Source organism: Meriones unguiculatus, chromosome 12 (assembly GCF_030254825.1).
Source record: "Meriones unguiculatus strain TT.TT164.6M chromosome 12, Bangor_MerUng_6.1, whole genome shotgun sequence".
Classification (NCBI taxonomy): Eukaryota; Metazoa; Chordata; class Mammalia; order Rodentia; family Muridae; genus Meriones; species Meriones unguiculatus.
The window spans coordinates 31,044,791-31,071,689 of NC_083360.1; the positions used below are offsets into that span (position 1 = coordinate 31,044,791).

The window sequence follows — 26,899 nt, forward strand, 5'->3', positions numbered from 1 at the left end:
CTTGTCTGCTAACGCATCAAATCGGAAGGTATTTTCAAAAGCATTTGTTGTGTAAACAGAAGCCTAGACCCTGTCATCCGTCGCTGAATCTGCCCACCTTTCTCAAAGATTTGATTTGCAAAACACGTAGGTAACAAGATGGCCTTCAGCACCCTTCAGTTTGGGTTGTTTTCGTGATTTGATTTGATTTTAACAGTCAAGCGGTATCACTTGCCACACCTGCCTGACAGTCCCAGCAATAGCTAGACCCCCACTCTGGGTGCGTGGTGGGCTTCTGGCCCTGCGCACAGATCACCTTCCCTGGCTGGGGCGCTGTCCAGCTCCTGGATCCTGGGTCCACGGCCCCAGCTCCAGCGGCACTCGGCCTGGCGCGCCCCTCTTGTTGTCCGCTTGAGGCCGCGGCGACAAGCCCGGCAGCGCCCCACGCGGATGGGCTGCTCCACCACGCGGGCTCCGGCCCGGGTCACCGCATCAAGGAGTGGCAGAGGCGCAGTCCCGGGTACGCGCAAGGGAGGGGAGGCTCAGGGCGGGTACAGCTGGGGGCGTGTCCAGAAAGAGATTCCAGCCTGGGAGGGGCGCGGGTGGTGGGGGCCCAGCGCCGGGCCGGCGGGCAGCGCGGCCCCTGAGCCGCCCGCGTACGTCCAGCGCGCCGCCTCGCCGGCAAACAGGAGACCAACCGAGGCCCCGCCCGCGCGCGCGCGCCGCCTGTCCCCGCCCGCTCGTCGGTCGGAGCGCGGCTGGCGGCGCGGTGGCGGCTCGGCACGGCGGCGGCCGGGCGCAGGCGGCCGGGCGGAGCAGCGGACTGCGCCGAAGCCGCCCCAGGCGCAGGGCTCGCGGCGGCGGAGAGCGCCGGACTCATCGGGGCCCGCGGCCACCCGCGCCTTTCAATGGGCAGCTCGCACTTGCTCAACAAGGGCCTGCCGCTGGGTAAGGCCGCGCGCGCGCATTTCCGGCTGCGGGCGGGGGGGCGGGGGCGGGGCGGCCGGGCGCGCGCGGCGCTGGCTTTGTGTGCGAGTGCGCGTGCGCGCTCGGGGCGCGCGCTGTGGGGGGGTTTCCCTTGCGGGCCGCAGGCGTTGCGCATGCGCGAACTGCTGCCCATGAGTGCGCGTGCGTTTGCGCGTCCCTATTTTTTTTTTTTTTTTTTCTCCTCCCTCTTCCCTGCCGGCTCGCGACCCGCGCAGGTGACAAAGGGGCCTGTGGTGCTAGGACCCAGGCTGTGACCACGCTGGGCCTGTCTTCCTGGCTTGCGGTCCCGCGAGGCTTCTTCCTGTGGACACCCGGGTGGGACCTAGGTGTCCCCTTAGTGACACCTAGCCTGCGGATCCCGCCTGGGCCTCGGTGGATCCGGGAGCTGGCATTCTCTGGAGGTGGCACTGAGGGAGCATCGGTAGCTTACACGCCTATCACGCCACTAGGCGACCTAGTGATGCGCAGCTTGGCCACTGGGTTTGGACCATTTGAGTTTTTTTATTCATTTGTTAAGTCCTTAAACCACAGAGGTCCTGCTGGTGGAGGGCACCCAGTCCTTCCTTGGCATTTGCTGGCCGCGCAGCGTAGCGCACGCGCAGTGGAGCCGACCCCACCTTCGGGCGGGGCTGCCCAGAGGTTGAAGAGCCGGGAGGAGCTTTTGCCCACCGTCTAAGCGTCCCATGGTGTCCCTCTCCTTGGGTCTTCCACCCTAACAATGTGAGGGCTTAACCCCAGCTCTGCCCTCACAAGGGCAGATGGCAGAAGAAAAACCCTTGCAGCAAGTGCTGCCAGCAGGAAATACAGAACCGTGGGCAGGAGGGAAGGAGAGAGGTGCCCCATGATGTCCTACCACACTGCTTATCAGACGAGGCCATTTTGCAGATACTGCCAGTCTGTTTCAGGGTGTGATGGGATAAGGGCCTCCAGGCCTGCCCTCCATCCTGGAACGGTGGTGGGTACCCCACCTCTCCCCAAAGGCTGTATCACTTCAGAGCTGTAACTCCCTGGAGGCATGCATACACACACACACACAAAGCTGCCCTTTCTCGGCTCTGAAGGGTCAGGCATGGCCCTACTGTATGTGTCAGCCTGGTTTCCACAGATTTCTGAGAGCACATATGTATATATAGTTGTGTATGTTTGTGGGAAGAGGCTCTGCACCCAAGCCAGCAGGATTATAGGCCAGAATTTCCTGTGGGGTGGAGAGGTCAGGCCCATTGCCTTCCAGAAGTCAGGAGGACAGCCTTCATCCAGACCTTGCCTGTCAAGCCTTTCCAGGCCCTCAGGTTCATGCCCCTTGTCCTGATGAGCTTGTGATTGTTTAGGACACATTTGCCTTCTAGGAAAGAAAAGGGAAAGAGTTTAGTTGTCCAATGCTATTCAGTGAGGTGAACCCTATCAGCAAGATGACACCTAGTGGTTTTTCCCCCAGGTAGTATGTGCCTGTGTGTTCTGCTTTGTCACTTCCCAGAATCAGCATGTGCCCATTATAAACCAGAATGTATGTGATGCCTACCCCAGCGTGGTTGGCATGCAGGACATCGGGTCCACTGCTATAGAGTGGGGCCAACATCTTTGAGTCCAGGGGCAGCATGATCTTTGGAAGAATGATGGCAGTAGACATGAATCTGGGCCTGGGCTCATGTGTGGTCTGTGTTTCACCTGCAACATGGGCTAAGAGCTGTGGATGCGCCAAGCTCAGGGACAGCTCTGTGGGGAGTGTGGGGTGATACTGTTCTCCAGAACTGTGTTTCCTTGCCTTGTTACTATTTAGGGTGGCAGCTGTGGTTTAAGCTGCCCTTTCTGTGCTCTGAAGCTTGGTCAGGCATGGCCCTACTGTATGTGGCAGCCTGGCTTCCACAGATGTCTGAGGGCACTGTGCCATGCTAATTGTACATGACGTGGACTGGAGCCTGTAGATTCTTGGTGGGACCTCAGTGATACACTGCTTATGCTCTGGCCTCTGATCTTTCTTCTCTCACTAGTGGGCCTGGAGTTGGCTTTTACCTGTGTGCTTAGTCTTTTTCCAGATGGGCCTCAGGCTCAGAGAGGTCCAGTTTCCCCTTCAGGGTTCCAGGTGAGAAATGCCCCCAAGCCTTCCACCAGCCTACTGTTTCTACCTGCCTTTTGAACTCCAGTGGTGAGTGCCCTGCAGAGTAGCCTGGCAAGAAGCTGCTGTGAACATTCACCCTCAGAGTACTGCTGAGGACCTCCTGGATAGAACCCTGTCCGTGTGACCTGGTGGCCCTGTGGCTCCTTGGTGTGGTGTGTGAAGCAGACATGTCCTGAGGTCTTTGCTGCGTGGCAACACCTTTACATGAGCTTTCATCCTTGTAGTGGCAGGCAAAGGACTTGGCTTGCATGGTGCTGGGCAGGGTCGCCTGCCTCAAGCCCTGGGATGTCAGCTGCTCAAGAGAAGTAGCAGCTTACGTTGAGTTGGCTTTGTGGCTCAGCTTTGTCACCTGGCAGTCTGCCAGCACCAGTGCCTGCATTCTGCGTCCTCACCATCACCGTCAGCAGGGACTTTGAGAGTTCTGTGTAGATAAGCTCAGCCTCCCGAGTCTTTCAGTGTTCCTGCAGCTGTTGCAGCTCCGTGGTCCCCCAGGTACTGAGGGCCGTGGTTATAAACATGTGCCATCTTTCCCAGAGCCTAGGCTCTGTGCTGTGTGGGGTGGTGGCTTTAGAAGACACACTCCTTTCCTATGAAGTGGAAACTTTTAGTGTGGCCCCTGTCGGCCTTGCCTGACTTAGCTTCTGTGAGGTCCTAGGTATTTGCGTCTCTTCCCCCCACCCCCCGTCAGCGCCAGACCTGTGTTATGTGGGAAGTGTAGGAGCTTGAGGACTTTGAGGGACAGGGCTGCATTGGCCTGGGTGGCTCAAGAGAAAGTGTAGCAGACTCGAGGTGATGTTGCATGGGCCAAAGGTGCTGTATTGCAGCTCCCAGGGAGTGGGGACCCAGAGAGCTCTGCACCCCTCCCCGGGCACTGCTGGTTCTTCTCTTAGTTTTGTGTGGCTGTGGTTCTCTTCCTGCAGCTGTCCCCAGTAGAAATGCACACAGGGCTGCTTTGTCTGGAGACAAGTCTCCAGTGAATCTTTCTGCAGGCCCCGTGACCTCTGTGTCCTCTACAAGGCCAGGCCTCCCTACAGCTTTGTAAAGATGTCCTGTTAAGAAGGGCAGGGAGGTGATAGCGCCAATAAGCCAATAAGACTATCTCACATAGCCTGTGCTCTTCCAGTGAGAACAGTTTTCCCAGCTGACTTTGGATTGGGCAGGTGTTCTCAGGCACAGTGACACACATAGTTATACACAGTTGACCAGCATTACTGAAAATGAGCCTTCGTGGCAAATCCATGCCTTTTATCATGGTTTCTATTATGTGCCTTACCTGATGTAAATATAAATCACAGCTGGCTGTGGAACATAGGATTTGAGAGGCTGAAGGGTAGTTGAGAAATGCTGGCCATTCTCAGGATGATTTTTTTTTTTTGGTTGGTTGTTTGAGACAGAATGGCCCAGATAGCTGCAGCTTTTGCTATTGCACAAGTCTGTCGGCCAGAGCTTCCAGCATCCTGACTTCCGGTTCCTTCCTTCTGCAGTGGCTCCTTACCGCCCTCTGCTGGGGAAGTCCAGCATGGCATCTACTAAGGGGAGAGTTGTGCCTGTGGCAGGCGCCTGGCACAGGCAGGGCTGTGATTCAAGGGTGTTGTTGCTGTTTTACTAACTAGCTCTGCATTGTCTGTAGTGTTCCTCAAGGCTGCACATGTCCTGGAAACCCGCAGTAGGGAATGTGCTGGGACTCAGAGAGAACTTGTGAAAAAGTGTGAGTCTTCTGGAAGGAGATCTCCCCCAAATACATGGGGTGCTGGGTCCTGAGGCTCCAACCTGCCTTGGATTGGTGGCCACATGTGGCCTTTCTGGATGAGCTTCCAGAGCCTTGGCTGACAGGTGGTGTTGTCTCTTGGTGGTGCTAACGGGTGGCAAGGCCAGGTTCCATCCTAGCGAGCCTGATGTCCAGCTAAACTGAGGGGTCTACATGCTAGGAACAGGGACCAGGGCTTTGGTTGCTCAGTAACACATTTCAGGCGCTGGGCCTTTGTGCTCACCTGTAATAATCCTAAATTTCTGGGCTACAGGCTCTGCCAAAATGTGTTTGGGTATCATGGCCCACACATTGAACACGATTAGGCCGCACTTTCAGGAGAACCAAGTGACTGTTAGCTGTGCTGGGGTGCTTTGAGCAGGGAAGGAAGTTGGGTGGAATGCTGGAAAGCCAGCACCTAGCAAGCTTTCCTTAAAGCCTTGTTAAAAGATCCATGTTGGGACTTGGTTGGGACAGCCTTGCATGTCAGGAAATGTAAATATAAGGAGAAACTCCCAAGACCAGGTGGTAGGCCCCATTCTGTGGTTTCATGGCCCTGTACTCAATGTTGGCTACCTTTACCTTCCAGTTTGAGAACCTTGGGCTGAGCCGGAAGCCTTATGATGTGGCCAACTACAGAGCTGTTCCTGGGCACACATAGATGACTTGGGGGCTTGCCCTAACCTGGAATCACAAATTCAGAGTGAGGGAGTGCCTTGCTATCCAGGTTGATCTTCTGGCTGCTGCAAGTTGAGAGGGCTAAGAATATAGCAAAACGCTTAACTTTCATGAAGCTTCCTGGAGTCTGAGTTTTAGCTGGCCTTTGATGGCATTTTAACTTGTCTCTTGTGTTTGATTTTTAGTAAGACTTTGAACCCGACGCAGGCTTCAGTGGCTGCTGTGGAGCAGAAGCCTGAGAGCTTTGGTTGGAGACAATAAGACGTGGGATGAGGCTCCGTGACAGAACGCGGTTCGGCCTGGGGATTCTGAAGACAAAAAGCTTTGGACAGGCGAATTCATGGTCGTGGAAACCCCGCCCCAATTAAGCAATGTCAGGTTGGTAGGGGCTGCCAAGTGAAGCCATCTCTTCAAAGGAACTATATTGGAGGGACGTGGGCTGCATAGCCATAAGTTAGGCAGACTGACCTATGGCTGAGACAGTGGGATGCCTGAAGAATGTGCTTGGTTTTGCAGGCTGCCTTGGTCAGTGCTTATCTAGCTACTGTGCTAGGGGTTGGTTTCTGTCAGAAGAGTGTCCCAAGGGTGTGGAGGTGGGTTCTGAGGCCAGCTCTTACATGAAGTGCTTGAGGGTCGGTTCTGAGGCTGTGTGTACCCCATGCAGACCCAAGATCCTGAGCACGGCTCAGCAGGGGTTTCTTGTCTTTTCTGTCTTCAGCCTGGAAAAGGCTCTTAAGTAAGCTCAGCCCTGGGCTAGTGTTTCTATATAGCATGGGTCTAGTTACCAGACCCGTCCGCTTCCTGGGTGGTGTTGTTTGGGAGAACCCTAGCACTGCAGCAGCTCTGTAAATGAAGAGGGGCCACCACAAGCCCACTGGGGTTTCAAGGGCTTGGTCTTTGTCCTTCCACATGAATCTTTGGGTGTCATCCCGAATGAAAATGGAGGCTTAGACCCCAGCCTAGCCACACCTGCATCCATAGGTCCTCCTGGAGGAGTTGTTTACAGGGTGAGAGAGTAGGGTTTCCATCAGGCTGTCAGGCTGGGCAGGTCTTCGATGAGGTGTAGGCCACTTCCCAGACAATAGGTTCAGACTGTGCTCTAAGAACTTGCTTTGTAGCCTTAGAGGATTTGTGGACAAGGACATTGCTCACCACAGTGGTGATTCTTACAGAGTGTGGTGCTGAAGCCAGGGAATGAGAAAAGTAGGTGTTTATCAACCCTTTTAAAATAGCAGTAAGTCCATTTCCTGCTACAAGAAGTAACGCTTTTATGTGAGAAAAACCACTTTGCAAATCCAAGTTGGAGGACAAGTAGATTGTTGTTGTTTGTACATTTCTGCTGTCTGGTGATAGGGATAGCTAGGAATGTGGTCCATAGGGGTCAGGGAAGGGAGTACGCAGATGCCTGTGACCTTGCAGACCCCATCTTGTAGGCTGGGCCCATCTAATTTCAGCACCTTTACTTTCACTGTTTATCAAGGCATGGATGGGTATAACTGTGTCTTCTCAGGCACATGACCTTGGGGAAGGCTCTGTGCAGCAACACCTCTGTCCCACAGCTGGAGTCCTTGGGCTTGGTGTTGTCTAGGAGGCAGTTCCATTATCTCTGGGTGGTTGTCATAGCCCAGGTATCCAGCTCTAGACCTGGGAGCACTCAGAGCTCTGCTGTACCTGGGTGTGACAGTCCCTAGAGCACTGCCTTTCTGTGACATGGATTCTCTGGGGCACTTTCTTGGCACTGGCAGCTGGGGGCCGCCTCTGTCCCTGGAGTCAAGAAAGGTGATGGAGACTGCAGAGGCTGCTGCTAGACAGCAATGGTTTCAGGGCTACCTCTGGCCCACTCAGTGGGAGACTGCGGCGACTTGTTTCTTGTCCGCCAATCCCCGTTGTGCCTTGTCTGTTCTCTTGGTCAACTCTGTGGGAGGCTCTAGGGCTGGACAAAGCCCTGCCTAGTGCTGCCTGTTACTGTGGACCTACCTTTGTCCTCCTTGAGGTGTCTGCTGCCCAGCCCAAGGTGGCCAGACAGTACCTGCGACTACTGTGTTCTCTGTGTACCTGGGAAGCCCTTGCTACTGTATTTGGCCCCAAGTGGGGTCTAGTCCAGTGTGTCATATTGGTAACAAGCTGATTTTATGTCCACAAAGGCTTTGGTGGAGCTAGGAATCAGACCCAGGGCCTTACATCCACTAGGCAAGTCCTCAGACTTACACTCTAGGCCTAAGGCTCTTTCTTATCTTGATCTGGGAGGCGGGTTCTGAGGTTGTCATAGCCCCCTTTTTTTTCACTGTCACATTGTGTTTTGGGCTTTGAAATCTATTACTAGGAATGATATCAGGTAGGGTCACATGCTAAAATCACTGTGGTCTCTCTCTATGGGGTTCTGGGCAGTCACATGCTGATTTTAAGCAGCAAAGAGCAACCAGGCACTTTCCTGAATCCTATCATTTTGTGATCTGCACATTCCTGTGTTGACAAGATAGCCTATGGCTGTAGGGAACCAGGCCTGAGGTGCCTCCTACCTCCCTTGTCCTCCTGTCTGCCACAGTCCCCTGAGGGTCTCCAGGATTTCAGGTCCTATGCCCTTGAGGGATTGATGGTCTGAGTCTACTCAGTCATCAGTCAGTGAGCATAGCAAACTCCATTTTCTTCTTTACAGTTTTAATTTGCTTTCTACAAAGCCCCATGTAACCAGATGCTGAGTACAGCAAGTTCTCAGGGATGATCTCTTTAACTCTAGTAGGTAGCATAGTCCTCAGGTCACAGACTGGAGCGGCTGAGGGCATTAAGTGGTCTGCTCCTCTCTTGCAGGCGTCCGACCTCCCATCATGAATGGGCCCATGCACCCCCGGCCCCTGGTGGCGCTGCTGGACGGCCGGGACTGCACAGTGGAGATGCCTATCCTGAAGGATGTGGCCACGGTAGCCTTCTGTGACGCACAGTCCACACAGGAGATCCACGAGAAGGTAGTGTTGTACACGTCCGTATTCATAGTTGCCCAAGCTTCCTGGGGGAGTGGGGGGCTCCAGAGCATGGGCCGTGCAACCTTAGGCTGCAGTCTGAGTGAGCACACAACACTATCATGCTCCTTGGCCCCTGGCCACAGTGGGTCTAAATGCCACCTGGTCTTGGGTGGCCTGTCACTGACCCTGGCCTTGTCAGGAGGTAGGGTGGGCTTACTCTGTATCTTCTTGGTTGACTTGTATCACAGCCAGTTCTTTAGAAGTGGCACTGTGAGCACCCGGCAGTGATTATCCTGGATGCTACCTGAAACACAGAAGTGGGTAATGCCAGCCTTACCCACTGTGCCTGCCTAGAGCTTATGGTCGGTGGTTAGCATCTCTGAGCAGTTTCTGTGACTCATGTTTGCTCAGACCTTTGAGTTCCTCTGTTACCTGAGGTGTGTTCATCTGTTTTTTTGCTTGTGTCATGACCAATTCAGACTTTCCACTGGAGACAGCTTGGAAACATTCCCTAAAATAAACCTAAAAAGCGTTCAGGAGCTGACAGGGTGGAACCAGTGAGGCGCTGAAACCACAAGGGACCTGGTACCCGTTCTTGTGAATGGTTCGGATGGCTATCCTAGAGATTTGCTTCACTAGGAAGAATGGTGAGCTTTGCTCTCGGTGGCACCATGGCCTCGAAGGGAGGGTCTTTGGCCCATTGCAGATGCTGCCTCAGAGCAGAGGCAGTGAACCCCATCTCTAAACTTACCTTCACATAGCCTACCACCCAGCCCTCTAAGTCTGCCGGGCATGGGATTTAGCATATAGTGAGCCTACAGCTACCCCAGTGGCTGCAGAGTCATCTGGACAGTCATTCCAGCCTGCCCCCAGTGTGTGTCTGTAGTCCTTGGGTACTTGTCACTTGCCACATAAATTCTCAGTTACAAGGAGGAAAGGCTCTACGACCTGTGAGAGCTCCAGTATGACTGTGGAGTGGGCTGTCTTCAGCCAGGAGAGAGACTGAGATTGCCATGTTGAAGTCCATGTGGTAGGTATGAAGGAGCAAAGTTGACGACATAGGGCTGCAAGACACCAACGCTAAAAGTGAGGATTACCGCTTAAGGCATAGTAGTAAGCAGGGGGAGATCAGAAGTCTGAAATTCTTACACCTGGTGGAGAGCGTGGGGACAAGGAGGAGACAAGTTAATGGAACCCAGGACTCGGGGGAGGAGCTAGATGTAGAAATTGAGGACACAGTGGTGGAAGAGTTTCTCCAACAATAGGAAACAGTGTGTTGGTTAAGGGCCTTGAGCCTGTGGCATGGCATGGACAGTAAACAGCGGCGCTCTGTCCTGTTAGACACCCTTACGGCGTAGCAGCCATACTTGGGGGCCTTTGTCCTAGCAGACATGCTCACAGTCACCTGTACCTGAAGGTATGGCAGTTTGATTCACACCATCCCAAGCTGGGAAGCCCTCAGTAGCTTTCGGTGATACTCTGGGCAGATTATATTCTGCACAGATCCTGCCTGGCTCAGCTATGGCCCACAGGCACACAGCACATTGGGTACATGTCACTGAGGGAAATCACTCTCCTTCTTTCCACTGGCTGGAAACTGGCTGTGACAGCAGAAGTCTGGGTTAGGACCCTTGTACCACAAGAGGGAAGCCGCATGCTGGGAATGGCACAGCCGCAGACAAGAGTCTGGTACCAAAAAGCTGTGAGGGTGCAACAGAGCATATGGGACACCTGTCTCTAGGGGTGGAAAGGAAATAAATGTCTTATATATCCTTGCTGTGTGGGGATTTCCACCTTTTTAGAGCAAATAGTCCTCACAACAGGCTGAGTGTTACTGTCTACGTTGCAGATGAAAATGTTTATCAGTGAAGAACATGATGAAGAAAACCTTCCAGACCTTGGCTCTTCTGCCATTGACCCAGGAGGTCTATTAGAGGGGCTGTAAGATGCCCACCAGATGTGGGGAAGTCACCTGTGTCAGGGATCTCAACATCCTTGGGCTGGGTGCTTTACAACTTCTCAGCCAGATGATCTTCAGCTAAGAACTACATGGGATCCAGGAGGAACCCAGGGACGCCCTTCCCAGCATGTGCTAAGTTAGGACTTAGGGCAGTAGGAAGCTCCCAAAGGGATCCTTTGGAGATGGGAGAACGAGGCTCCATGACCCATGGGTACAGAGCCTCCAAGGCCAGAGGAAGTCCCCCTGTACCTAAGGTGTGTGAGAAATGAGTGGCAGAAATGTGTGATCAGCAGCTGCTAAGCTGTGACCTTGGGCCCAAGTTGTAAACGCATCTGGAAGCAGGACAAGGTTGAGAGGGTTTCACTCCATATAGGAGTCTATTGCCATGGGTCAGCAGGTCCCCCTTTCAGAGTGTGCTGGGATTCTGAGACCCATTGTTAGTGCCTTTGTGGGACAGAGCAGGGGACCCAGGGATGTGCGTGGCTTTCAGGTGTTTGGACAAAGTGCTGGTGGACTAAGTTCCAGGTTGGTGTGCCAGGGTGGTGTTCTGGTTGGAAGAGCAGGAGAAGAGTGCTTTTCTTACACATCTGTACAGAAAGGTCCTATGAAGCTTCCAAAAGGAATCTGTAGGCATGCTCAAATGACACAAAGAGTAAACTAAACAGAGGAAAGTTCAGTGAGTTCAAGTGGGCACTGCCCAAGGACCATATGCAAGATCTTCAGGCCCTCCTAGTCCACAGGAAGAGGAAGCCCTTGCAGAGAGCTGGCCAGCAAAGCACTGCTATGTAAGCCACTCAGCAAGCCCCTCTCTGGCCCCAAGAGAACTCACAATTCACCAAGTGATCACGGACACAGCAGGAAACCTGGACGCCTCTTCCTTCTGTGGAGCAGAACAGCTGCAAGGCCCCCCGGTATCTGCTCTGCCTGTGTTTGATTGTGTTAGCAGAAAAATACCTGGCGTGATGGTGAGGTGGGAAGAGCTGCAGTCTCACACCATAGCTGTTCCTGTTCATGCCAGGTGATAGAACCACCCACAGTGGTTTGGAGCTTCAATGTTCTCTCAGCAAGAGGTTGGCACAGTGAACCTAGCGTTGCTCTGACCATGAAACCTCTGTGGTTTGGGGTGTGAGCTCCATTCAGAACTTGCTGCCACTGGGTGCACTCAGGGCCCATTTCCAACCGAAGGGAGCTGAGCTACATTGGTCACTCATTGTATGCTGTGTCTGTTAAGAACATCAGGGACCTATGTCCTTCCATTTTGGTGTTGAGGACATAAGGTACTAGGGTCAAATCACTGACCTGGTTACACAGCTTAGCTGGTGGATGGGGAGGTCTGAGTGGTTGCTTGCAAAGGACAGTTTGTTGGAAGCCTATCCTCCAGGGGCAGACTCAGAAGCACCTACTGTCAGTACTAAAGGGCGTATAGGAGAGGTACAGGGAGGGTGGTGTTGGTGACCTGGGCTGTAGACCCTGCCCACTATCTAGCAGGCCCACCCCTGGTATGCAGCCTGGCAGAGGTGACTTCATACTAGGTACCAAATAAAGGACACACACACACACACAAAATAAAAAAAATGAAAAAAGGACAGAAACACCCACAGGCAGATTTCACCCAAAAAGGCAAATTCAGGCACCGGTAGTGGATGTACAGTAGGCTGTGTTTTAGTTGTAGGAAGCCCAGTGTTGATATAAGGATGTCAGTTGGCAGTTGGCCAACTGTGGCTAGAGCCTCCGAAGACCCTTCGTTTCTAGGGAATAAATAAACACACTGGCTTTTATCATGGAAGAGTTTGCACTGGCAGCCCTCAGTACAGTAAAGGTCCAGATGCTTTGATTTCCTCCTTCCCTGTTGGTACTTCTGCAGTCCATTGAAAACACGCCTTTAAAAGACATGGCTCTCATGGCTAAGTGCTGAGGGTAAAAAGCAAGCTGGCTGTCCACATGCGTGTTGACACACATACACAGCTTAGGCTTCTAGAGTATGGATCTATCCTGTCCACAGCCAACCTCTTTGCAGACGTAGTGAGGGACCCCTGTGCATTTGGTTGATCAGGCTGGACACCTGGCTCATGTCTGATACTAAGTCTGTCCCTAACTACAGACCCTTCCCAGTACTACCCTGAGATCTGCCCATTTTTGGCCTGTACTTCTGTATCTGCCACGGACCTCAGCAAGTAATCATTTATGCGGGACTTCCCCCAGCCTCACCTGTTGTACAGAGCTGTCCCAGGTCATCCTTCCTGTGCTCATGATTGTCCATCTGAAGTTCATACAGCACAAGCAGGCAAGGACTTCCTAAATCTCCCCTTATTCCTATTCCCTGTACTGTCTCAGCTGCCCATTTCCTTTTCACTCTTCCCCACATGGGCTCCATGACACTCCACCGTGAAATGGTGCCTACTTTTCTATACAGGTCTAAATAGCATATGTGGTGGTCCTGATTCCTTCCTTGAAGCCAGGAGCAGCCTTCAGTCCTGGCCCTGAGCTTATGCCCTCTAGGGGCCACTCACCATAGCTTCCCAGAGGCCCCTGTTTCAGCCTTTCACAATCTTCCCTTAGCACCTAGCTGCTTCTTCCTCATGTAGTAGTCTAGATGGCCCCTGGGCCCAAAATGGGTGGAAAGGCTACCACTGTCTTCTCCCTGTGGTTCTTCATGACAGGTGAAGGCTGTTGTGCCTCAGTGACAGCTTTCTGTGTCCTGAGTCATACACCTAGCTATTGAGGTTGTATAGCTGTAGCAAAGGGTGGCTGCACCAGTCTCTCCACATGGAGCAGCCACTGCCCCAGAAGGATGCTTTAGCTCCACAGCTAACCAGATCAGCAGGAAGTACCAGTATGGAAGAGGACAGGTGCCAGAGTTGGCTAGTTGCAGGATGTGGTGCCCTTTTAGAGGCTGGCCCTGCCCCTCCCAATCTAAGGTGCCTCTGGACGTGTTTGCTAACTCAGGTGCTCTTTGCACTTCCGCAAGGAGACTGGTGTGGACTGGGCCTCAGTTTGGGCCACAGAGTCTGGTTGCCTGCAGGTAGGTGGTGCTGCTAGTCTTTGCCTTGAACACCACCCACAGCCCCTCTGCTGAGGCAGCGTGGGTAGCATGCTGCTCCTCTGAGACAGCTGAGAGAACACAGCTGTCCCTGCGTTGTTTCCAGTGTCTTCCCTTGTGCTCCCTCTGCCTCCCATGCCCCTCATTTTTGGCTGGCCGCTCAGCTTTTGGGTACTGTTGTTGGGTCCTGGACAGTTTAGTAAGCAGCCTGTTTTCCCTCAACGCAGGTACTGAATGAGGCGGTGGGCGCCCTGATGTACCACACCATCACACTGACCAGAGAAGATCTGGAAAAATTCAAAGCTCTCAGAATCATCGTCCGAATTGGCAGCGGGTTTGACAACATTGACATCAAGTCAGCTGGGGATCTAGGTAGGAGCTCTGCAGTCCCTGTCTCTACTCACCAGGGTGTCTCACTTAACCTCCAGGCTCTGTTAGACAGTTGGGAGAAGCCTGCTGGGACTGCTCCTTGAACTGGAGGTGATTTGGGCTTATGAGCAGGGCAGGTTGTGGTGGGCAGCACAGGTTGTGGGTGCAAGTACGCTCATTGTTGTCACTAAGCTACCAAACCCCAGGCTTTGGGTTGAGACAAGGGGCCAGTCAGGGAGGTCATTGTCCTCTTTCTAAAACAACAGAAAAGGGCATATACACTATAGCCATACTGGTATACACATGAAGCCGTGCGTGCTCGAATTGTACACACGTGCAGGAGTCTGCACCAGGCACGTATTTATATTGAAACAGCATAACCATACTTAGCCACACAGAGTGGCCTGTTTCTGTGCTAGTGGCCAGCTGACAAGGCAAAGCTGCCCTCTGCAGTGCCTATTGCTGACATCATTCTGTCCCTCTGCTCCGTAAGGCTACAGAGGGAGGCTGGAGCAGACTTGTCTGTGAGAACCGCTGGGCAGCCAAGAACTTCAGTAGTGTGCTGGGAAAGTCAGTCTTGTTCTGTTAGTTTATGCTGCCCTGGCAAGCTGCAGTGGCCAAAACCTTGGTGGCTGGCCTGCTTCTCCCTGGGCAAGGCCCCACTGTTTGTCTTCATAGTCCCTAGAGTTCACGGGCTTCACTCTTCAGCTGGGGATGGCCCAGGGCTGGGCCAAGTTTGGTCGTTTAGGCTCAGCTGTGGGGAGTCTGGTATGTCTTGTCATCTGTCTTCTCAGGGGAGAGTTTTGTTTCTGAGCCACAGGGCTACCTGCTACTACTCACTGTTCCCTGTTTATTTCAAGTGAGTCATTTCTGTTATGTGGGTCTTGTTTTGGTTCTTCCCTGTGTCAGATACCTTTAATTCTTAAGATAGTTTCTAGAAAAACACAGTCCTGTCCTAGCACCTCAGTGGGAAACACAGGCAAAAGCATCCAGCCAGGGTGGGAAGTAGAGCTGGGGCCAGGGTCACTATAGAGGATGGTCTCATGGCTGGGATGGTAGGGTCCTCTGAGGACAAAGGCCAGGGGCAGCCCAAGGCATCATAGCTGTGTCAGCTTACAGTGCCTGAGGATGGGCCCTTGGGAAAATCGGGCACCGTGGTTCTAGGAAGAAGCCCCATCTGCCTTGCTCCCAGGACAGTGGAGGTCACTGAGCCCTAAAGCCAGGGCATGTTCGGCCTGGGAAGCCCTGGGGAGCTGGAAGATGCAATTCATGTAGTGTCAGCAGGTGGGGGCCAGCCAGCCCCAAGATGTGCCTTGGCTCTGGCCCTTTGCTAGTGTGGCCGTGGCTGCTCAGGAAGGTTGAGTGGCCAGTGATCCAGGTGGGGAAGAGTTGGGTGCTGGTGGCATTGGCTTCTTTTCAGCCACCTGTACATCCAGATAACTCAGGCTGGGAATGGTCAGGGCAGCATTTGCCTGTTCCCTGCCTGGTCTGCTTGCTTGTAGGTTGCCGTATCTGTTGCACAAGGCTGCAGGTGTAGGCTTAAATATGCCCAATAATAGAGACAGGTAGTCTCCGAGGCAGCTGTGGGCTGTGCCCTCTGACAGGTTGCTGCTGAAGCACACTGGGGTGTGCTCTGGCTGTAGCACCTCTTCCTGTGTATGACCGGAGGCTGTGGGTCTGCTACATGTGTCTCCACGTGTCTTGTAGGCATCGCAGTGTGCAATGTGCCCGCGGCATCTGTGGAAGAGACGGCAGACTCCACGCTATGCCACATCCTGAACCTGTACCGACGAACCACCTGGCTGCACCAGGCACTTCGGGAAGGCACTCGGGTCCAGAGTGTAGAGCAGATCCGAGAGGTGGCTTCAGGAGCGGCCAGGATCCGTGGAGAGACCTTGGGCATCATTGGACTAGGTGTGTTGGCCACTGTGACTCAGCACAAATAGTCTATGCCCATCTGCCACCCTTCCACTTCATAAAGTTGAGGCCCTGGACTTGCTGGTTGTGTTGCTATTTCTAGCCCAGGATAGGACATAGGATATGCAGTCCAGAGGCAGGGTCCGGGACACCAGGCTATGTCTTCTTTCTCAGGTGCCATCCATGGAGGTCACGGATGGGCAGACATGTACATCAGATGTGGATTACACAGACAGGGTATACACATGGACACACATGGTATACATATGTCCATAGTCTATGCAAACAAGGTTGCGTACACACTCAGCCCCCACAGCTCTGGATAGTTGAGTGGGTATGGCCTCAGGGCCTGTGCTGTCAACCAGCTAAGTTGGTAGCTGGTTCCCACCCTTCCTTGCTTGTTCTCGCAGCTGTTAGCTTTTTGTGGGTGCCCATCTGTTATGTGTCCCATAGAAATGGCACAGTAAGTTGTGCCAGAGTTTCACCTTTGAGGGCTCTCTGGTCACCTTGGCTGACCCTGGCTGTTCCGTACCCCTGCCTCAGCCCTGCTGCCAGCATCAAGAGATGGAAAGGTGGGGGGGATCACGTCAGTTACAGGCCTGGGATACAGTTGTTGTCGTCCCAGTGGACATTCCCAGCTATTTGGTGTTCTGTGGCACTGATTATGCCCTCCTTGTCCAGTATATAGGAGAAGGTGCTACCTCCTACCTCAGGGTCATAGCCCTGAGATTTGTTGAAGGGTGGGGAAAAAAAATAAGTGTGGGTGGAGTGAGCGGTCAAGGGTGTCACTGAGCAGACGTGAGTGGTCAGGGCAGCCCCGCCCCCACGTCTTGCCTTCCGGTCTACATGGTCAGCCTCTGCTTTCATCACTAGTGCTGGGGTTAGCCATGTGTCCTTTGCTTTGCAATGTTACTTTGTCCAGTGTGCCACATGGCTGCCACTGACCACCTACTAGCCTACACTTCTGTCCTCTCTGCTGGCCATGCCATCCACTGTAGCCAGCCCAGAGCTCCACCAGAGCTCAGGAGACATGGATGGTGACATGAATCCCATGTGGATGATGTAGATGACACAGATGTCGTCATACATGTGGACATACTTGTGTGTGAGTGTATAGTCTATACAAGCAAGGAGGGTGAATTTCACCTCCTCAGTGCACAGCAAGGGCTCTAGAGTTGCTGCACCCTCTACCTTGGGGACCCCTCATTCATGTTACTGCTGTCTACCAACTACAGAACCGTGCTGAGGCTTGCTTCTACATACTGTGGCCTTCTGGAAGGGCAATGGGCACCTGCCCCCCAGTGTATCCCTGTATCTCGTGTTCTTTCAGCAGCCTGTTGAGCCCGCCTTCCGTGTGGAATATAGTATTAGTGTTTGCTTCATAAGTGAGGGTGCATAGGCAGGGTGGGCTGTAAGTTTTGCTTCATAATGTTGGATGTGCCAGGTACTTTCCCAGGGTTGTTATCCATACCCAAAGTGTTCTGCCTTCTCCTTGTCCTCCGTCAGTGTTTTGCAAAGCGCTGTGTTTAACTGAAACATGCTCTGCTCCCTTCATAGAGTACGCCTTGTGCTTCTGTAAGCCCTCCCCTCCTGCAGTTCCTGTGCTGCATCTGGAACAGCTTGCTAGGCTCATCAGTTCCACTGAAATGGAGCCACAGGGCAGGGGCCCTGGGTTTGTGTTCTTTCAGCCAACATAGGTTTTAGGTGTTGACCACATCTGTCTTGCTCAGGAGCTCTTCATGTTGAACAGGATTGTGTTGCTCTGTTTGGTCACTGGGCAGAAGAAGCTGTTGTGAACCACCAGACCACCTTGCCCAGCATTTTGAGTGTGTTAGACCAGAAACGTAGACAGACATGTTTGTGTCTTTCCACAATGTCCGAATTTGTTGAGTAACAATAAATTCACAGGGCTCAGTGGCTTCATTGGCAGCAATTTGCTACATAATTCTGCCTCCCCAGTAGGCAGGCCAAGGTGGAATGCAGGATCTTTTATTTTTAAGACGGGGTCTTGCTATGTAGTCCTGTGGGGCCCACAACTTGATAACAGATAGTCCTGGCATTAAAGGATGCACCGCCACACCCAGTGTTTTGTTCCAGTGTCTTCTTTTTTGGAGATTTAAGGTCTGGTCATTTGTTTGTTACTCTTAGAGTCTATTTTTAACTGGACTCACTCAGACTTAGAAGTAGAAGCTCTCAGTGAGGACAACCTACTTCTCTTGGCAATCTGTTCCTTGTGTTTTTCTTTGGCTTTCTTTATTCTTTTGGCCAAAAAGTTGAGCATATTCTGCAACCTCCTCCTCACTTTTCTTGATACATCCTTTTTTTCTTTTCCTTTTTTTTTTTTTTTTTTTAGAGTAGTGTGTTGGTGTTTGTGCTGCAGGTCATATGAAGTAACCAGATGCTGGATCTTGGGTTCATTGGTCACCAAGATTCTTAACCTTCTTTGTGTAAGGGCTCTCTGAAAACATGTTGGCAGATGTCTTTAGTTTCTTTTCTATTGCTATGACAAAAAACAAATCAAAACAAAACATGACCAAGGCAGTTTAAGGTATTTACTATGAGGCCTCATGATTCCAGAAGTTTAGAGTCCATAACCATCATGGTGGGGAACAAGACAAAAGACAGGCATAGTGCTGGAGAAGTAGCTGAGAACTTATATTTGATCCACAACCACAAGGCAAAGAGAAAGAGACAAAGAGACGGAATGAGTATGAACATGATAGCTGGCTGGGAGTGGTGTGTGCTTTTGAAACATCAAAGCCCACCTCCAGTGACACACCTCCTAATCCTTCCCAAACAGTTCTATAAGCTAGGACCGAGCATTCAAATATATGAGCCTATGGGGCCATTCTCATTCAGACCACTACAGCAGACTTCATCTTCCTTAGAGACGTTGAAAAGCTCTTGGATTTTGCTAACTTTTGGGCCCCAGCTATCAAAGTACGGTAATATATGTCAGTCCAGAAAGATCTCTCTCCCCTTTTACAGTAACCAAGTTGAGAATGCTCACATTAGCATCTACAATGAATCCTCAAACAAACTTGTGTTCCCCCTCTCCAGTCCTCTTTGATTTATAATAAGAATCCCCCTTAGTAATAGCAGTTATACTTTGCTATTACACTTTGTAGGTCAAGACACCTTGTTTTGTGGAAAAACCCTGTTTGTCATTTATCTTAGTTAGGGTTTCTATTGCTATGAAGAGATACCATGACCATGGCAACTCTTATAAAAGAAAACATATAATTGGGGATGGCTTATAGTTCAGAGGTTAGTCCATTATTGTTGTGGCAGGAAGCATGGCGGGATTTAGGCAGACATGGTACTGGAGAAGGAGCTGAGAGTTCTGTATCTTGATCAGCAGGCAGCAGGAAGAGACTGACTCACACTTCCTCAAACAAGGCCACACCTCCTAATAGTGCCACTCCCTATGGGTGTATGAGGGCCATTTTTATTCAGACTATAACATTCCACTCCATTAGGCTTGTAGCCATATCATAATACAGTTTCAACAATGTTTAAAAGTCTAAAGTTGAAAGTGTCTTCTCAGACTCATGAAATCTAATCCCCTCTAAAATCAAAATAAAAGATCACATACCTCCAACATAAAATGGCACATAGAATTACATTACCGTTTCACAAGGAAGCATAGTAAAGAAATACTGGACCAAAGCAAGACAGAAAACCACCTGGGCAAACTCCAAACTGCATCTCCATGTCTGATGTCAAAGAGCTCTTCAGGTCTCCAAACCCTTTCAGCTTTGTTGACTGCAGCACACTTCCTTCCCTTGGGCTGCGTCCACTCCCTGTTATCAGCTCTGCTTGGCAGGTATCTCGTGGCTCTGCCATCTCTAACATTTTGGGGTCTTCAAGACAATCCAGGCTTCACCTTCACAGCTTCACGAAATGGCCTCTTTAGGCCTGTGTGCAGGGACATCCCTGCCACATGCCTGGCCTCAGTGGCTTTCCTTAGTCTTGGAGGGAGATTCCATAAACCCTTTCTTCTATCCTTGACTCTAAAGTTAGACCCATGTGGCTGAAGCTGCCAAGTTCTGCTCCTTGCTGGGGCTGGAACATGGTCTCCTCAATCATACCTTCATTAGCTTTCTGTTTTCAGTGGTTTCCTTCACTGTCTAAGCTTTGTTGTCCTGTAACTTGCTATGTAGACCAGGCTGTCCTTGAACTCACTGAGGTTCCTGCCTCTTCTTCCCAAGTGCTGGCATTGAAAACATTAAAGGTATGCACCACCATACCTGGCCATGTCATTCATTCATTTCTGATAGTTCCACTTTAGAATCAGCTCATCAGTTTGTGTTTTATTTAGTCCTTGTGATGTTGTGGGAAAACTGGTCTCTGAAATTCACAAACATGTCCTCAAGACATATGTGAGCCTATTTCATGTTTTGATTTCTGTTAGCAGAGTTCTGCAATGGTCCATACAGGATGTTTGCAGCAGAGCTTGTTAACTTGTTACTGTGCTTTCCCCGTGCTTGTGATAGGACCTAGGCACCACCCTTCCAGCCAGGTGTTTGGCATAACTACTGTTACAAGTTTTGTATTTTCATTTCCTGTGGTGTTTAGAAACACACTTGGTCTTTGCATATTGACCTGCCCTGCGGTTTCCCTGGATTCTGGTTTGCAGGTTCTCTGGCATTTCTCAATGCTCTCCTAGGTCCGCTGTGATGTACTATATGCTCTCTCCCCTCCATATTTCACTCGCGTCCATTCTTTGTTCTTTGCTCTTTGGCATTAGCTGTGATTGTTCAGTTTTCTCTCTACTTGAGTTTGGTTCATTTCTGTTGGCCATTGTTCTGTCTTTGGTCATTAGACCTTCTGATGGGTTCTCCACTGCAGATACAGCTTTTCCATCTCTAGAACACGTGTCTGGGTCTTTTGTAGAGAACAGTTTCTCTGTTGGAGTTCACTGTCCTCTAGTTTTTCACATGTACCTATGATGCTGTCACATGTTTGTAGCAGACATCAAAAGTGCTTTGGGCTGATCCTACCATCTGGGCTGCCTGTGAATCTGCTTTTTTTTGTTTTTGTTTTATCTGTTATAATTTTTGTGGTATACTAGATCTTATCTAGAGAGGAATAGTAGAGACCAAGGCAAATGACATTTATACCTAGAGTGGTTGTGCTCTTAGGGATGTGTAGCTTTTGGTACTTCAGGAAACAACTCACTTAGAGTGCCCATTTTCAGGGCAGCCCCCGGAACTCAACACCGGAGAGGTTTTTCCTCTGTGTCTCCACTGTTCACATTCTCAGCAGCAGCTGCCCTGCACTGAGAAGCCCTTCCGTGGCCCTCTGTCATTCCACCTCGATTCTGCAGAGGTCAGTTGCTGGTTGCTCTGCAGAGTCCTCCCTCCTGGGCTGTGACTGGCATGCCCCTGGCCCCACCATTCCTTCTAGACTTCAGTTATGTAGGTTGGGAAGAAGCCTCCTGACTCACTTTCCCTGTCCTTTGTGTCCTGACCCTGCAGAGCCACTGGGAGGGCCTTTGAGCTGTCATGGGCCTTGCCCTAGAGCAGAGTCTTTACACTTGCTCCTATCACCTTATCTCTTATCTCCCGCAAACTTGGATTTCATGAGGAGGCTGTCCTGGCTACCCTCTTTCAAGGCGTGCCTGACCCTTCTTTTTGATGGGTTTCTCTGGTGGGTATTACTCTGTCCTGATGGAGCTGCAGGAGACACCACATTCCTAGCATTCTCCTACAAGCAGCCTGTGATGTCTGCGCTCCATCTGCATCCAGCATGTAGTTGGTGTGTGGATATAGTGCCTCAGTACCTGCGAGCAGGTGCCTTGCAAAGTGTCTGTGGCTGAGGCTGCGGGGCTCGGGTATAACTTCCGTAGGCAGGTAGAGTTAACATGAGGCCCCTTGAATCCTGGCTGTGAGGCCCGAGGGTGAATGTTTCCCTTCGTCTTGACCCTGCCAGGTCGTGTGGGCCAGGCGGTGGCACTTCGGGCAAAGGCTTTTGGCTTCAACGTCCTCTTCTATGACCCGTACCTATCCGACGGCATCGAGCGAGCGCTGGGGCTGCAGCGGGTGAGCACCCTGCAGGACCTGCTCTTCCACAGCGACTGCGTCACCTTGCACTGCGGCCTCAACGAGCACAACCACCACCTCATCAATGACTTCACTGTCAAGCAGGTGCGCCACAGCTGCCCCTTCACCCTCCCCCCTTCCCTTCAGGGCGGTGCTGGCCCTTCTTGACAGTGTGGCTCCGCACCCCTCCCTCAGGATTTGCTCCCTTTCCTTCCCTCAGGAGCTGGTGGGCCTCTGGCCTAGGCAGCAACAGCAGTTAATACCTGGGCCTGCCTCACTTTGTGGACACACCAGGTGTACTTGCTGGTGCCACTGCCTCCCCCAGCCCAGGGTCCCTCCCAGAGCCTGTCTGCATCGGTCCAAGTGGGTGGGAAGTGAGATTTGTTTGTGGTGTGCCACTACAGTAAGAAGCCCCAATGTCAGTCACTCACACGGTCACCCTATCTTCTCAGATGAGACAAGGAGCCTTCCTGGTGAACACAGCCCGTGGTGGCCTGGTGGACGAGAAGGCACTGGCCCAGGCCCTGAAGGAAGGGCGGATCCGTGGCGCAGCGCTGGACGTGCATGAATCAGAGCCCTTCAGGTGCTCCTGTGCCCCCAGATGGACTGTGCCCACCAGCCTGATGACTATGACTTGGAGACCGTGTCTTTCAGCACTGGCCTCTTGCTGGCTGGGTTAGGGGAGGGTTTGCTGTCTGCTCTCAGGGGGGACAAGAGCCTCAAGAATCTTATCTTGCCTTAGCACAGTAATGGGCTGGGCTTAGGGCTTGGCTTTTTTCTCAGTTTGTTTCTTGATGTCCATGATGTCCCGTGGTCCCAGCCCTCAGGTGATCACAGGGTCAGGACACATGCCGACTTGGCTTTGTATGCAGCCTCCAGTCCTGTGTGGGCTGACTTCCTTCCTGGGGCTCCAGCAGCTGACAAAGCCCATCATGGGGTAGTAGGCCAGCTGAGTGATGAGCCACGGGAAGAGCAGGAATGGAGACTGAGAGCCCTCCTTCCTAGGGTTTGTTCTGCTGGGCAGGGCTGTGGTAACACCCCATCAGGGCTCCTCCCCTAAGGCCTGAGAGACTCCCACCCCTTTCTGTTAAGACTTTGGGGTAGGTTTGGTAGTCCTGCAATTCTACTTTTACAAATGCCTCAGGGGCCCTCAGATCCGAGGTCTGGCTGCCTTCTGCCCCTCCCCAGACTTAGCTGCTCAGACCACTCTGACTGGGTATGTGCTATCCTCAGCTTTAGCCAGGGACCCTTAAAGGATGCACCCAACCTCATCTGCACCCCCCATGCTGCATGGTACAGTGAGCAGGCGTCCATTGAGATGCGAGAGGAGGCAGCCCGGGAAATCCGGCGAGCCATCACAGGTGGGTAGCCGTTCTCTCAGGCTTGACAAGTCTGTTTTATGCCAGTTCAGGGGAGGTGACACTTGGATGAGCCCTTACTGGGGATCCCTTGGGGATGAAGTTGGATAGCACATATATCATTTTCATACACGAAGACCTGCAGTGGTGGGTGCTATCAGCTGCTTGTGAGCTAAGGCACATGTGTAGGCTGAGGTCTCCAGGTTGGGAGCTGAATTCTCAGGTGGACAGGCACTGTGGTGTTCAAGGGAGTAAGCCAGGGCTGTGGTAAAAAGGGTGGCTCTGGGCCTGCCTCCTGCCCCTGCAGAGAAAGTAGTTTTAACCCACATTGCTATCTCTCTCTGGTGTACCTCCCAACCTCCCAGGCCGGATCCCAGATAGCTTGAAAAACTGTGTCAACAAGGACCACCTGACAGCTGCTACCCACTGGGCCAGCATGGACCCTGCTGTGGTGCACCCTGAGCTCAATGGGGCTGCCTACAGGTGAGCAGGCAGGGGCAGGGGTAGGGGAGAGCCTCCAGGACAATGAGGCTTAAACTGAGACTGTGACCAGTAGGTAATGCAGTGGGGCCATGATCTGACTTGGGTACACTGTTACTTAAGCTCCTATGGATGTAGAGGATTGAGTGGGATGGAGCTTTTTGGAAGGAGGTCAAGAGGGTAGGCCTTAGGAGCCTCCTAGACAAGGGTGCCGTGCAGAACTGTTGTTGGGCCAGAGAGTTGAAAGGAGTTCGGAAATGGGGTTTGGGCAAGACCTCAAGTGAGAAGCCAGGCAGGGACGCTGCCCAGCACGGACCAGGTGCTCACTGCCTCTAACCCTTCTGGACCTCAGGAGTCACTGATGCCTGTGCAGAAAGGGCTGTGTGTGGCAGGTGGGGTTCTCCATAGGTGAGCTCACATGTCTGCCCTCCTCTCCCAGCAGGTACCCTCCAGGTGTGGTGAGTGTGGCCCCCACTGGCATCCCAGCTGCTGTGGAAGGTATTGTTCCCAGCGCCATGTCTCTGTCCCATGGCCTGCCCCCTGTGGCCCACCCACCCCACGCTCCTTCTCCTGGCCAGACTGTCAAGCCTGAGGCGGATAGAGACCATACGAGTGACCAGTTGTAGCCTGTGAGGAGCTCTCCAGCCTTGGCGCCTGGTAGAGGGCGCTGCACGCCCTTGGACCCAAGTGTGCAGAGATGGCATCCAGTGTGGGCCCTGGCGCTCCAGAGACTGGCCCAGGCGTGCACTAGGCGGGGCAAGAGGAAGCACGTCCCCAAGTCGATTGTAGTTGTCCCGTCCTGTGGGCTGGCTCACTGTCCTGTGTCCTTTGCGTTCCTCGTTTAAGCAAAAGAAGTTTAGTAGCTAATTCTATCACGAATGTTCTTGTCTGTGTACAGTTTTTAGAACATTACCAAGGATTTGTTTGCTTAGCTGTCAACAAAAAGAAAACCTGAGGGAGCATTCAGCAAGTCAGTTTGAGATTATTTTTCCTTTTCTACGTCGGAACGTGCCCCGGAATGTGGCCGTCGGCACACTTCTCAGGACAATGAATCCTTCCCGTTTTTCTTTTTTATGCCACACAGTGCATTGTTTTTCTACCTGCTTGTCTTATTTTTAGAATAATTTAGAAAAACAACAAAGGCTGTTTTTCCTAATTTTGGCATGAACCCCTTGTTCCAAATGAAGACGGCATCGCGAGTGGCTCAGAGGAGTGTATGCAGCGCCCAGTGTGTCTGTCCTGGGGGAGGCAGGGGTTGCCAGACCCTTGCCTGCGTGGTGCCGTCCTGCTGATGTGGTAGGCTAGCAATATTTTGGTTAAAATCATGTTTGTGACTGTAACCATTTGTATGAATTATTTTAAAGAAATAAAAATCCCAGAAAGAGCCGGCACGCCTGGCACCGGCTTTAGTGGCTTCATCAAGTGGGAGCCCCGGTGGTTCCCTTCTGTTCCTGGCCCTCATGACCTCCAGGGCCTCACTCAGCTTCTGTGGAGCAGACAGTCCTGCAGAGACCCAGAAGAGGGCAGTAGCAGATAGGGCTCTAGTTCCCCAGCATCTTCAGGGGTCAGAGGGCCCCGGGTTGGGAGGCGATTGTCACTCACGGGGAAATTACGCTTGCTCGGTGGGTAAGCATGGGAGGCCTGCACAGCTCTGACAGCCCCTTTTGTCCAGACAGTCCCTGGGCCAGCAGCTCTTGGGCTGACATTTTGGGCAAGCCCACTGAAGGAAATACTAACAGAAAATTACTAAGCAGAAGGTTTAGCATACATGCAAAGTGCTGGGCAGCGTACAGTTCTGCTTCCATTTTCCTCCATTGCCTTGTCTTCAGATTCGGACTTCGATCCACTGAACTGGTTTGACAGTGATTCCTAAAAGGGTCCGAGCCTGGCACCATTTGTGCAGCCTGGGAATCAACCAAAGAGACACTGCCTCTGGATGCTGAAATGGTTGAAACTAGAGACAAGCCTTGTGTGTAGAGCTGTAGAGCTTCAGTGCATGAACAGGTGACAGCAGTCCCAGAGCTCAGCTGTTTGTTTTTAATGGGTCACATTTATGTGGAATAATGAATGTCTGACATCCCGACATAGTCTTAGGGCAGGCGGCTGGGGCAAGCACGCTTGCTCTGGGGTGAGCACACTTGCTCTGCAAGCACAGGGGCTTGTGTTTGAATCGCCAGCGCTGTGAAAAGCCAGGCATGGCTACCTGTGCCTGAACCCCAGCACTGGGGACAGACAGACAGACGGGTCTGGGAGCTTGCTGATAAACACATCTAGCCCAAACAGGCAACTTCCAGTTCAGTGAGAGACCCTGCCACAGGGAGAGTGATGGAGTAAGACACCTGCTGTTCTGCTCTGGCTGCTACATTGTGGGCACATGGACCTGCACCAGTGCCTGCACGCCCCCATCACTCACAAAGCAGGTGTGTCAGTTGCTCGGTTATGAAACAGATCAGTGGTCTAAAAGGAACAGGGAGCCCAGGGAGAAATAGCCATGTGTATACCTGTGTGCATGTCTACACACACATGTGAGCTTAGAACCTGAGCAAGGAACAAATCAAGGAGCTGTAAATGACTATCAGAGGGGGCTAGTTCAAATACGGTCAGAAGCGCAACTCTTGGGGCAAAAACTGGGACTGATTTGTATTTAGGCTCCTTGGTAACACCTGTTTTAGAAAAGACTGGGCCAAGGTACTGGAATGGTAGGGCATGCAAGGGTCCTCTGCAGCAAGAACAAGGCTTGAGTCCCTAGAGCAGGACAAGTTGCGGAGCAGGACCTGAGGGCGGATAGGCAAGAGGCCTGGCGTTGGGGACCTGGCACCTATCTACCTCCTCTCCTATGGCCTCTCTTGACCCCTCTGCTTGGGCAAGAAGTTGGGAGAGGTGGACATTCTAGGTCAGGCTGAGCAGGGGCACAGCAGTGGCCAGACTCTTCTCATGTGGCCACCCTAAACTGGCCTCACACTGATCCCAGAATGGGCCCAAGGAGGCCAGGAAACACCCTCTTCTCCCCACTACTCTGGGTCAGAGCCCAGAGGGACTCTGGAAATGGATTTTCCAGCAAAAAACAACTATTAAAACGGAAGAATGGAGGAAAGCCAGCTGCCCAGTCCCTCCTCTGGCTGCCTGCTCTCTCTGAGTAAAGAAAACCATCTGGTCTGCTGGGCCTGAGCCCAAGGCCCAGAGGAGGACCTCTAGTCCCTCTGAGCAGCACCGCTCACACCCCAGCTGGCCCTGGGGGCCTCTTCCTGCCTGGCTTGCTCCTAC

At 52.3% G+C, this 26,899-nt stretch overlaps 1 protein-coding gene across 3 annotated transcripts; it reads left to right on the top strand.

Annotated features, from left to right (window-relative positions):
• Positions 1 to 787: 787 nt before the first annotated feature.
• Positions 788 to 25,026, top strand: Ctbp1 (C-terminal binding protein 1). 3 transcript variants are annotated; one of them, XM_021651785.2, is made up of 10 exons: positions 788 to 927; positions 5,693 to 5,885; positions 8,316 to 8,470; positions 13,695 to 13,839; positions 15,544 to 15,750; positions 21,688 to 21,902; positions 22,250 to 22,380; positions 23,031 to 23,158; positions 23,521 to 23,638; positions 24,075 to 25,026. In XM_021651785.2, the coding sequence occupies exons 2-10, from the start codon at positions 5,879 to 5,881 to the stop codon at positions 24,259 to 24,261; spliced, it is 1,293 nt and encodes a 430-aa protein (XP_021507460.1). In that variant the 5' UTR covers positions 788 to 927; positions 5,693 to 5,878; the 3' UTR covers positions 24,262 to 25,026. The 3 variants fall into 3 exon arrangements, with proteins under 3 accessions (XP_021507460.1, XP_021507445.1, XP_021507454.1); XM_021651770.2 differs by lacking the exon at positions 5,693 to 5,885 and having other exon boundaries at positions 793 to 927; XM_021651779.2 differs by lacking the exon at positions 5,693 to 5,885 and having other exon boundaries at positions 793 to 927; positions 24,078 to 25,026.
• The last annotated feature ends 1,873 nt before the right edge of the window (positions 25,027 to 26,899 follow it).